Below are 12,304 nucleotides of genomic sequence, written 5' to 3'. Positions count from 1 at the left end.
TTCAGATTTCCCAAAATGTAGTCATAATTATTATTTTAAAAATACCTTCACACAAACCTACTTGGGTATTTTTGACAAATACAAATTATTCTACTCCAAAATTACAACACTTACACTCTATGTTTCTACTCTTCATCCTAATGACCTAATAATGAATTTTCATTTCATGAGTTCAATTTTAAAGAAGAAAATGCTGTATTATATGTTAACAAACACAAGTAGAAAGTAAAGGATGATACTGATGAAGTCATGGGTCTTACCTAATAGAATCTGAGCATTTTTTGGAAATGCCTTGCCAATGTAGCTTCTTTAAATAAAGTTACACTGAGCTTTCACGTAACAGAAATTTTTAGATGACCAAAAAACCTCATTCCTATGAAATGTTAAAACCAAAAATTAAAAAAAAAAGCCTTTCTAATGCAGATAGCTCACTCCTCTAGTATTCTTACGATATGTTTATAAAAATTAGCCATTCTCTTTAAAATGTCAGATTGCATTTAAAGTTAAAATATGTTTATTTTGATTTCCTTGGACAACACAGCTATGAAATGGTGTAGATTACCACATAAACATGAAGTCTTAGCTAGGAGACAGTTATTAAAATAACCAAACATGATGTTATGATTCTACTTGCCAAAGACAGGCAATACTGATTTTTTTGTCTTCTGGCCAAAGATCTGAGTGGCCATTTAATTTAGTCTTACTTAGGTAACAATAAACTAAAACACTTCCTGATTATATTCTCATTTTTCCTGAAAGTAAACATTCATTATTTAAAATACTGCTCATGGGGCGCCTGGGTGGCACAGTCGGTTAAGCGTCCGACTTCAGCCAGGTCACGATCTCGCGGTCCGGGAGTTCGAGCCCCGCGTCAGGCTCTGGGCTGATGGCTCAGAGCCTGGAGCCTGTTTCCGATTCTGTGTCTCCCTCTCTCTCTGCCCCTCCCCTGTTCATGCTCTGTCTCTCTCTGTCCCAAAAATAAATAAACGTTGAAAAAAAAATTTTTTTTTAATACTGCTCATTAGTGACAGAAATGTAATGTTCCACAGAAAATCAAGTACTTTTTCTGCAAAGTCATCTCAAAATTTTAGTTTCATAAAAAAACCAGTAATACAAAATCACACTGTTTTATTTTAAAAGAAGTACCAAACCTAAGTAAGTTGCATATGTAAGAAACTCATTGTGGATACTTACTTCATAGTATTTTTTAATGCAACGTCTAATGTCCATGATCAATTTGTTGCTCAGCTGTACCATAAAGGTCAAAGGTGAAGCCTTACAATCGATGTTACTGCAACGATACAAGCTGGGTTCTATATCAGTTCCCTACAGAAGTCAGAACAAATACACAAAAGGTTACTGTAAGGCCAGAGAAGGGTTTTTTGTGCTTAAAAGCTAACACGTGTCCTGGTGTACAATATCCATAATTCATTTTATTGGTGAGCTTTTAATCCTATGTTCTCAACTACTGTCCTCTCAAAGATCCCCTGAGTCACAAGAACCTCCTGCTTTTTTGCCACCATGATAACGGAATGCACACAGTTGAAGGGAAAACCCTGAAATCTCTTTTTTGTACGTTCAATAAATGATAGACTTTACGGATAAAATAATTTTCCCTCTGAAAATGCCAGTGAGGTCACACTATTGGAAATAAACGTTCTTCTTAGAGATATTGATCAGTTTTAAATGTGTGCTTATTCATCCCAAACCTGAAGGCAAGTGCACTAAATGACATTAGTTTGCTTTCACATTGGCAACTTAATTTTAAGATGAAAGCCTAAAAATTAAGGACTGCAATGGAAAGCAATCACTTATTGTCAGCTTAGAACACCTAAAATTTCTGTAATCCTCCCTCTCTACCACCCCCTCAAATGACAAATATTTGGGGGAACGGAAGGCAAGAAGAAGAAATGTGAAAGAATTAACTATTAGCAGTTACAGAAAACGTCTTGTTTTGTTTTGTTTTAAACAAAAACAAAGCAAATATAATATATAGGAAAACTGTTGGGGTTTCTGGAGCATGTGTTTTCCTTCTTGATACTTAAACATCTTGGTTTCCTGCTCCAATCTGGTACATAACCCTACCCGCCACGCTAAGCAATTCCAGGTGGAAGAGATTTTAGAGCTTGACATCGGCTCTTCCACAGCTAGCCCATCTGCAAGTCGTCAAGCCTCCATGCAATTAACTATCTTATTTACAGCTGTAATGAAGCAAAACTCAAGGATTTAGCAAGTATTGCTGATCTGTGTCTGCCTCTTCCTTGCACTTGCTTCCAAAGACTGCTTTGTTTTGATTCAAAAAAATGCAAAACATCTGCTGTTTGTCCAAATTAACTTAAAATAATTACTTTTAATTTAGATAAAGGATGTATTTTCTTTCAGTTTCAAGGTTTTACACAGTTCTGCTGCCTACTCATTTGCCATGGCTAGTACATGTATAACACTGCAGTTGAATCAAGTAAATTGGCTAAGTTTCAAGTTCTGATCCAAGGTCAATGATACATTTTTTGGCAGTACTTCTTTAGAGGAATATCTCCCTGTGACTTTTTCAATGCCTGACATGCAAAGACAGCAGAAAAGATAATCAGAGTACCTTTGTCAAAAAGGAGGCAAGTGGGATGTGTAAAGATAAACAAAAATTTTCCAAAAACACTTAGTTCCCATTAACTTGATTTAAGATAAAGGCAAATATTGCTCTAAGTCTTAATAAATTGGGGCTGGGGATGGGGAATTACAGGTTACTGATTAAGGAATTACAATAAAAAATACTTTAAGATACTTTAGAATTTTTAAGAGATTCCATTTAAAAACCAAGGCCAAACAAGTACTCTAGCGAAGCCAAAAACAATATTTAAGCACATTCTACTAAGAGTTCTCAAGCAGAAATGAGGTTGTGAAGGCAGAATTCAGATGATGGTAAAATTCTTTAAGCACATGAAAGCAACATTCCCCCTCCCGCCCCGCCTTTCGTATATTTATATATAGTGGGGAGAAAAGCCCTCTATGCTAGTTGGTTAACAAAATGAAAAGAAGAAACAGAAAGAAACAACTAACCGAACCATCGAAGACACTATCGTAAATATTCTCTGTCCCACACGTGGGGCACGGACATTTGAATCTTTCACAGTCCCTGTATTTCTCCTCATCTGTGAGCTGTGCTGGGCCACCAAGTAGGGCATCATTCTCCTCATCTTTATGGTAATGATGAACTCTAAACTGGGTGGAGTCGAGTCCTATTAAGGTTAAAAGAAAAAAAAGGAACAAATTTAGAAAGGAACAATTATTTCAATTCCTGTACACAAAAAAGACCCCAAAGAAGAAAACTCACAAAGGAATGATTTTAAGTTCCTGCACACACATACGCAACCATGTGAACTCAAGACAAAGGCTCACATCACATGGACAACTGACTTCTCTCTTTACAAAAGATTACTTCATTAAATAAAACAAGTAAACTGCACTAACACAATGCAGATATGCCCCCAGACGTTTGGGTTCAGAAGCAACTACTTCTATAGGATGGTTTTACTATCTTCTTAAAAGTTCCAGTGAGAATCTCAAATAAATGTGCACTGTTATTAAGAAAATCTCTTAAAATCAAAGTATCACCATTAAGACTGAAATAGAGAATAAAAATCCCATTAAGGAAAACAAGTTCTATGCTATTACAACTCCTTCAAGTGCAGACACAAGTGCTAACCCTGATTTCAATGCAGTGGTCGATTCCATCTTGGCTCAGTAGTTAACAGCATGTAGGGTGCAATCTAATTCAGTGGTTAAAATTCAGTAGCAGCATCTGAGACAAAACGCGACACGGGTTTTTGGTGTTCTGAATTCAGAAATTTAAAATATGTGCAAAAACAATGGATCTACACATTCTATAGGCCAAAACGTTCCCAACGATCTTGAAACAAAATATACCTTCCGTGTTTCAATCAAAATGATACAAGAACTCAATTGATGTATAGTTTATGCTACCCAGTTTCCACAAACTATTTAAAGAAAAGAAACATTTTTAGGCCAATTTAATTTCCCTTTGGTCAAAGCATATCTGTCAAAATCTACTATTTGGATTTACACTTAAAGATAATTAATACACACTGCATCCTAAAATATTTTCTTGAAATCACCCTTCAGCAATCCCTAAGAATTCTAGGTTTTTTAGAAATTCAAGGAAAGCTATCATCTTTATTTTAGCACAAAGGTAAATAAGAAATATAAAAGTCACTGAGCAAAAAGTTGAAATACTGAAAAATACCTGAAAACTGTTTTAACTCTATCAACAGCTGCTGCATAGGTAGATAATCAAACAGATGTATTCAGAACTCAATGACAAGATCTTAAATCCTACTTGGTCAGTTTTCAAGTGCCATCTACACTTGAGGCTGACTGACACAGTGGAGAGGCGCTGAACAAAGAACAGTAAGACGGGGACTTTGAGTCTCGATTTTCTCACCTATGAAATGGAGGAAGTGTCACTGACCAGGCACTTTTGAAGTTTAAATCAGACATTGGAGGACAAACCCCTTTCAGTGGTGCCTATCATGTGATAATCACTCAATAAATATCGTATGAATGAAAAATTAAAATAGTGGATGAACATCATTTAATCTAGACAATATTCACTCAAGATTATGTATTTGGAAAAATATACGGAACACATGTTCAGGCTGCATAGCAAGTTAACAGCTGTTCTGTGTAGGAATTCATCAAAATGAGCATTTCCTAACCTGATTGTACAATAAAAACAAAGAGTACACATTAAAAACAACTTGAGGGGCACGTGGGTGTCTCAGTCAGTTAAGTGTCCGACTTTGGCTCAGGTCATGACCTCACGGTTCGTGAGTTTGAGCCCCGCATCGGGCTCTGTGCTGACAGTTCAGAGCCTGGAGCCTGCTTTCGGATTCCGTGTCTCCCTCTCTCTACCCCTTCCCCACTCACATTCTGTCTGTCTCTCTCTCTCTCTCTCTCTCAAAAATAAATAAACATTAAAAAATTTAAAGAACACTTGGAAAAGTATTCTTGGTTAGTGACATAAATTACTGTAACCTAGGTCACTTGGCCCCAAGACTCACCATACATTTTTTATTTTACAAATTAACCCCTAAGAAAAACAGCAAATTAGTGAAGAGTGAGGGAAGATATACCTTGCCATTTAAAGACAAGGAGGAGCGAGAAAATGAAAGACAATGCCTGGGAATGAGGCCATTTCTTCTCTGAACTGAATGCTAACTGTTGTAAATTCCTTACACTCTATTTGTGAATCCAAATGTATTCACATAAACTCTTGCTTCATCAACAAATATGAGAAAGGAACTTCACCTTTTCTCTCATGGTATCATCATGTATCAATTTCTCAGACCAATACCATTCAAAAAGAAAGGAAAAGGACAAACAATAAAGACAGGTTTTCTCAACAGCAGGCTTCTTTCACAATCCAAAAATCAAGGAATGAAACAACACTGGTCTCGCACATGCACAGAAACGGCCAACCTGCAGCAAGGAAGCAGGGAAAGGTCTCCCTAGGCTTCATTTAATTTAACTTAATTTAATTTAATTTTAGAAAGAGATTGAGAGCATGCACGAGTCGGGGACAGTGGCAGAGGGAAAGAGAATCCCAAACAGGCTCACGCTCAGCATGGAACCCGATGCGGGACTCAATCCCATGACCTGGGCTAGTGACCTGAGCCGATACTAAGAGTGGGACGCTCAACCGCCTGAGCCACCAAGGCGCCCTGAAATCTCTACTTTAAATGTCCAATTCCTTATCTCCCCGTGGCAATAACAAAGCCAAGTGGCATGGCTAATTACTTCAGATTTATTCCCATGCTGACTTTTTTCAAGAGAAGGGGCTTCATCTCAGCATTCTCGGTCATAGAACATTGCTATGTTTTAAAAATGTAAAAGGAGAGGGCACGGTAATTACCTTAACATAGTAGGTGTATAATGATCCTTGTAGAAGTTACTTGGATATAAAAATGTCATAAAAAAGTGATTTTCTTGAGTGGACAACTTTAAGTTCAACAGGCAAATTAGAGACGGCAAAATTAAATCTTATTATGAAAACATGTCATGTTAAAAAATAAGGATCACTGCTGCTGGAATCTTTCTTTTAAAGGTCAAAATCTAGGCTTCAACAAGCCCCAAACTTAATCAACATATGGATTAATTTCTCCAAATCCTCACAGAATTGTCAACAAGCAACTTATTTCAAAGTTTCAGGAGACTTAAAAGTTTCACTGCTTATACCGTAACTCATGAAGGCTGACGTGAAACAGGAAAAAAAAAGTATCTGGTGCTGCCACCTAGAGGTAGGTTTTGAATTTTAAAATGTGCAAAACAGAGCTGCTACATGGAACTGCATTTATAATTACGGTCCCTCCAAAATGCAACACTTTTGTTAGAAATGACATTAAAGCAAAACCTTTATGATCAAAGGTGTCATATAGACAGTGTAATTAATATTAAATTGCTCGCCATACATTAAGTAATCATATTCGTCTTTGAGGAAGAGATGCAAAACTGATTTCCGAATTCCTCCTCTATTCTACTGAGAGCTTTCACTGAACAAGTGACTTAAAGAAACAAACTTCATGCTCTATTTGAGAAAAGGAACTTCCACTTTTATTAGCCTAGCTTCTGACAGGTTCCAACGTCTGGTCCAGTTCAGAGTAAAGGAAAGAATAACCTACTTGGGTCTCATGAGTTATCTGGGGGAAGAACAGCCATGGTTCTCCCTGCAACAAGCAGAAATGATGTGTGCTTTTATTCAATCCCGTGACTCGCAGTGATACAGTCACACCATTTTTCTTGGGGGGGGGGGTGGGATGGGGAGGACAAAAGGGAAAGTGAAATGAAATTAAAATTCTGTCATTTATAATTAGACAATTTATAGGATCTCACATTATTTTGGCAACAAGATCAAAGCTCTCATGTTTCAAAAAGTATTTATAGAAAGTAACATCACAGGCACTGGGGTGGATGAGTTCAGCAGTGCTGTTTTTTACTTAAGATCGCCATATTCTTAAGCACACACACCTCCAACATGACATGTAGCACAAAATTAATTTTCCTACCACTATACTTTCTAAACATCTTAAGCTATACCTGCTTTTAAGAATGTTCACCTGCCCCCATTTCCAAGGAGTATTTAAAACTCTTCTGAAGTCAAGGCATTTAGTTGAGAGGCTGAAGCATTGGCCCAAGTAATTTTCTTCTTCCAAAAGACAAGGTCTCTATTAGCACAAATGCAAATAACTACGGTAAAGCCAATTATGTGTGTCCATGCAAGCGAGGAAGAAGAAAAAAATCCTTATGAATAAAACTCCAAATGGGTAAAGTGAGAAACTGATATACCTAAGCAGGTGTTGGTAATAATTACTGAAGTTGCTAATAATAGAATTCTGCTGTAAAACTGTTTCCTAAAAATCCCTTTTAGGAAATACATCATTTATGTTTTGCACAAATCCAAGCGTTCATGTATCTGGACTTCTTAGAGAATAATACACAAACTGAGTATTTAGTATGAGTAATGAAAAAATAAATGAATTTTTAAAAGGTAAATGCTACATCCATAAAAAGCCTTATACAAGAAATTTCACAGCAGCTTTATTCAAAATAACCAGAAACTGGAAACAATCAAGATGTCCACTGACAGGAGAATGAAAAAATAAACTTGTGTAATCTAACACGGAATACTACTCAGCAATGAAACAAGAATGCATGATGCTATACACAAGATAGGTAAATCTCCAAACTACTCTGCTAAGTGAAAGCTGCTGAACATAGTAAGTATACATTATAGAAGATCATTTATATAAAATTCTGAAACAGGTAAAACTAGCCAAGGGTAAGACAAATCAGGTGATTGGTTTCTTTTGTGAGGAGGGATGATGACTGGGAAGGAAAACAAGGCAACGTTCTGGGTGATGGAAAAGTTCTGTGTCTTGATCAACAGAATATATGAGACTCTTAAGACAGCAGCATCTCACTGTATGTACGTTATACTTGAAAGAAACCATATGCCAAACAGGAGAGGTTTGTGACGTATATTTCCAAAGGACTCATATTTAGAACATATAATGCCTGCAAATCAGTAAGAAAAAGACAACCCAACAGAAAAGTATACAAACACCTCACCAGGAACCCGACAAAAAGGAGATAGTCCAATGGACAATAAGCATGTGAACAGGTGCTCAATTTCATTTGTCATCAAAGAAAAGCAAATTAAGATCACGATGTTATACCACCACATTAAATGGAGAAAACACACAACACCAAGTATTGGTAAGAATGTGGGGCACTTATACACCGAGAGCAGGGAGTGTACATTAGTTGAACCACTTTGGAAAGTTAGTAGTACCTACTAAAGCTGAACATAGGGGCGCCTGGGTGGCGCAGTCGGTTAAGCGTCCGACTTCAGCTCAGGTCACGATCTCGCGGTCCGTGAGTTCGAGCCCCGCGTCGGGCTCTGGGCTGATGGCTCAGAGCCTGGAGCCTGTTTCTGATTCTGTGTCTCCCTCTCTCTCTGCCCCTCCCCCGTTCATGCTCTGTCTCTGTCTCAAAAATAAATAAACGTTAAAAAAAAAAAAAAAATTTAAAAAAAAAAAAAAAAAAAAAATAAAGCTGAACATATATGAGGCCTCCCATGACCTAGCAATTCTCCTAAGTATATACCCAACAGAAACACATGCAAGTGTTCAAGAGAAGACATGTGCAAGAATGCTCAATACAGCACTATTCATAATGGCCCAGTTGTGGAAACAACCCTCAAATGCACTGAAACGAGTGTGGTATATTCATACAGTGCATACAGTGCAATACTACACAGGAACGAAGTACAACCATACGGACGAAGCTAACAAACGTAATATTGAAAGTAGCCAGATACAAAGAGCAAAGACACAATTTCTGTCAAATCCAAAAAACGAGAAAAACTCATCTACGATGTCAGAAATCAGGATAAGAATTTCCTGGAGAGAGTAGAAGACAGTTTCTAGGAGGTGCCATGAGGGGGCTTCTTCTGAGGATGTAATAATATATGTAATAATATATGTTTCTTGAGCTCAGGGCTGACTATGCTGTTCAGTTAGGTTTTGTGTGCTTTTCTGAATATATGTTATACTATTAGAAAATTCAGGGGGCGCCTGGGTGGCTCAGTCGGTTAAGCGTCCGACTTCAGCTCAGGTCACAATCTCGCGGTCCGTGGGTTCGAGCCTCGTGTCAGGCTCTCGGCTGATGGCTCAGAGCCTGGAGCCTGCTTCTGATTCTGTGTCTCCCTCTCTCTCTGCCCCTCCCCCATTCATGCTCTGTCTCTCTCTGTCCCCAAAATAAATAAACGTTAAAAAAAAAAAAAAAAGAAAATTCAGGTCGAAAAGGGTGAGAGAATGAGTACTAAATATTTATGATATGCCTATGTTGGGTTCTAATCTCATAGATGCACACACCATCACCTAGGAAGCAGTATTAGCAAAAACTGAAAGAAATTGAACTGAAATATGATCAAGTCTTTAGCTCTAACTACCACTTTACAGGAAATACAGGAGAGAGAGGAACATGTTAAAAGATACCAGTAGGATGCATTCGGCAAACTCCAGAATAAGAGAAATTCTATAGGACAAAAACCCCACGTTTCTTAACAAGTAAATTGGATGGTTGCAAAAAAAAAAGAAGAAAAAGAAAAAAGAGATTAACTGCCATATGGACTATTACATTCCAATTCAAACAAGAAGGTTTTTATCTTTTTTAAAGTTTATTTATTTTTGAAAGAGAGAGAGAATGAGCACATGAGTTGGGGAGAGGGGCAGCAGGAGAGAGAGGGAGGGAGGGAGAGAAAGGGGGGGAGAGGAGAGAGGGATGGGGACAGAGAGAGAGAGGGAGGGAAGGAGGGAGAGGGAGGGAGAGAGGGAGGGAGAGGGAGGGAAAGAGGGAGAGAGAGGGAGGGGGAAGGAGAGAGAGGGAGAGAGGGAGAGAGGGAGAGAGGGAGAGGGAAGGAGAGAGGGGGAGAGAGGGGGAGAGAGGGGGAGAGAGGGGGAAAGAGGGGGAGAGAGGGGGAGAGAGGGGGGAGAGGGGAGGAGAGGGGGGGGGGGAGAGGGGGAGAGAGAGGGAAAGAGGGAGAGGGGGAGAGAGAGAGAGAGAGAGAGAGAGAGAGAGAGAATATATCAAGCAGGCTCTGCACCGTTAGAAGAGCCCAATGCAGGGCTCAGTCCCACGAACAGTGAGATCATGACCTGAGCCAAAATCAAGAGTCAGACACTCAACCGAGCCACCCAGGCGCCTCTCAAACATGGAACTTTTTAAAAGAAGTGTATCCTTAATACAACTAGGGAATACAAACACTTATTGGATGTTTGATGGAATGAAGCAACTGTGAGCTTTTTTCTCTTTTTTTACTAGTGATAATATTGTTGTTATGCTGAAAAGGGGGAATCCTTATCTTGTAGAAATGTAAAATGTAATATTTACAGGTAAAATTATATGGTGTCTAGAATTCACTTCAAAATAATCGGAGTAGGTGGAAAAGAGGAGCAAGATTGTCCACAGTTGCAGAGTGCTAAAGCTGGGTCACGAGCACCTGGCGGATTCTTAGGCCATTTTCTCTACTACTGAACACGTTTAGAATTTTCCATAATAAAACATTTTAAGAATTCTAAAGATCCAGTTTCAAGATCAACAACTTCAAGTGGCAGACCTGAAACTGCCTTTCACGGCAACAATAAGACAAATGGAAAACTTATGAGTATTTTGTAAAAAATAATATCCAAACCTTTGGGTCAAATAAACCCGCAAGATTTTTAATGTCCTGCAAAGATAATCCCCAAAATTTTAAGTGGAAAAAAAATCCTGATGTGCAGCACCCTCATGACCTCACTCAACTGTTTTAATGCCCTCGATGATAGCTCTAAATGTGAATTTTAACTTAATGAGATGTGTACCTCTAGAAGTGTTTCTATTTTCTTTCTTATATTTAAACCTGAGACAAGATGGTAAGTGTATGCTGAAAAAATATTTGCAAAATACAATAGCACAAAATAACAGACCAAGGATTGCTGCTCCTACAACAAAGACCTCTCCTCCCCAGCTATGTTGGTAAATATTTTGGGGGGTGGGGTGTAGGACAGCCAGGCCGGAGGTCCCTAGGCAAACCTTTTAGAAATTAGTAATTGTTTAACCATTTTTTCCTTCTGGTTTTGTAAAAACTGTCTTATTTTTAATATTACTTTTTCAATAAGGAAACTATAATTTACCACCTTTACCCTTTCCTCTTATTCATGTATGTAGATTTAATATAGTTTTAATAAAGTTTAATGCTATGTTCAGCTGTTTTCATTTATCATGTCTTAGTCATTTTTCTGTAGGCTATACAGTATTGGTAAGTATCATTTTAAAATGATGCATCTTTTTGGGGCACCTGGGTGGCTCAGTCGGTTAAGTGTCCAACTTCAGCTCAGGTCATGATCTCATGGTTCGTGGGTTCGAGCCCCGCGTTGGGCTCTGTGTTGACAGCTCAGAGCCCGCTTCGGATTCGTGTCTCCCTCTCTCTCTGCCCCTACCCTGCTCACAAGTTCTCTCTCAAAAAATAAATAAACACTAAAACAATTTTTAAATGATGCATCTTTTTAAAAAACTTGAGCTATAGTTAATAATACTGCACTATATACGTGAAAGCTGCTGAGAATGTATCTTAAGTGTTCTCACCACATCGAAAAAAGTTAACTACGGAAACTACATGAGGTGATGGATGTGTTAATTCTCTTGATCTTGGTAATCATTCTACAATGTCTATGTATATAAAATCATCACTTCGTACACTTTGAATACATTTAATTATATTTGTCAATTACTCTTCAATAAAGTTAAAAAGTTTTTTTAAATTGACCTAACTTCTAAATTAGAGAAAGTCCCATCTTCCTCTGGACACTCCAAGTATTACAAAGCCAGAATACCAGTCCCAGCAAATATTCTAAACATGCTTCAGAGTTTGGCTCCAAGTTCCCAGGGATCTTTGTTTGACTTAGGTGAGCAGTGTCACTGCGGGCCCTCATGTGCCATGTGGAGTGGCTGAGATGGCACGGGTCACTGCCGTGCAGGTCGGGGCCACTGCCATTCAGCAATGGGCTGGAAGAACTAATGAGAGGTGGGAACAGGCAACCAATCTCGAGTCCACACTGGCCTCTCCAAAGCATAGCCCATAATGCCAAATGCCAAGACCTTCATCAACTCTTCTCTAGTGGCCCAAGCTACAAGTGGTCTGTGCTTCCCCTGAATGCCTATAATCCTTTATTTTACCTGTCTTGGGACATGC

At 38.4% G+C, this 12,304-nt stretch overlaps 1 protein-coding gene across 1 annotated transcript in view; it reads right to left on the bottom strand.

The window, feature by feature from the left end:
- Window positions 1-12,304, bottom strand: part of POLA1 (DNA polymerase alpha 1, catalytic subunit) — a 303,264-nt gene that overhangs the window by 150,851 nt on the left and 140,109 nt on the right. Inside the window, exons 33-34 of the mRNA XM_030305566.2 lie at window positions 3,055-3,233; window positions 1,195-1,326 (exon numbers count right to left, since the gene is read on the bottom strand). Of these exons, the coding sequence (XP_030161426.1) occupies window positions 1,195-1,326; window positions 3,055-3,233 (311 nt within the window). The remainder of the gene's footprint in view (window positions 1-1,194; window positions 1,327-3,054; window positions 3,234-12,304) is intronic.

Source organism: Lynx canadensis, chromosome X (assembly GCF_007474595.2).
Source record: "Lynx canadensis isolate LIC74 chromosome X, mLynCan4.pri.v2, whole genome shotgun sequence".
NCBI classification, from domain to species: Eukaryota; Metazoa; Chordata; class Mammalia; order Carnivora; family Felidae; genus Lynx; species Lynx canadensis.
The sequence above is the reverse complement of the archived record's forward strand: the minus strand, read 5'-3'. Positions and strand labels throughout refer to the sequence as shown.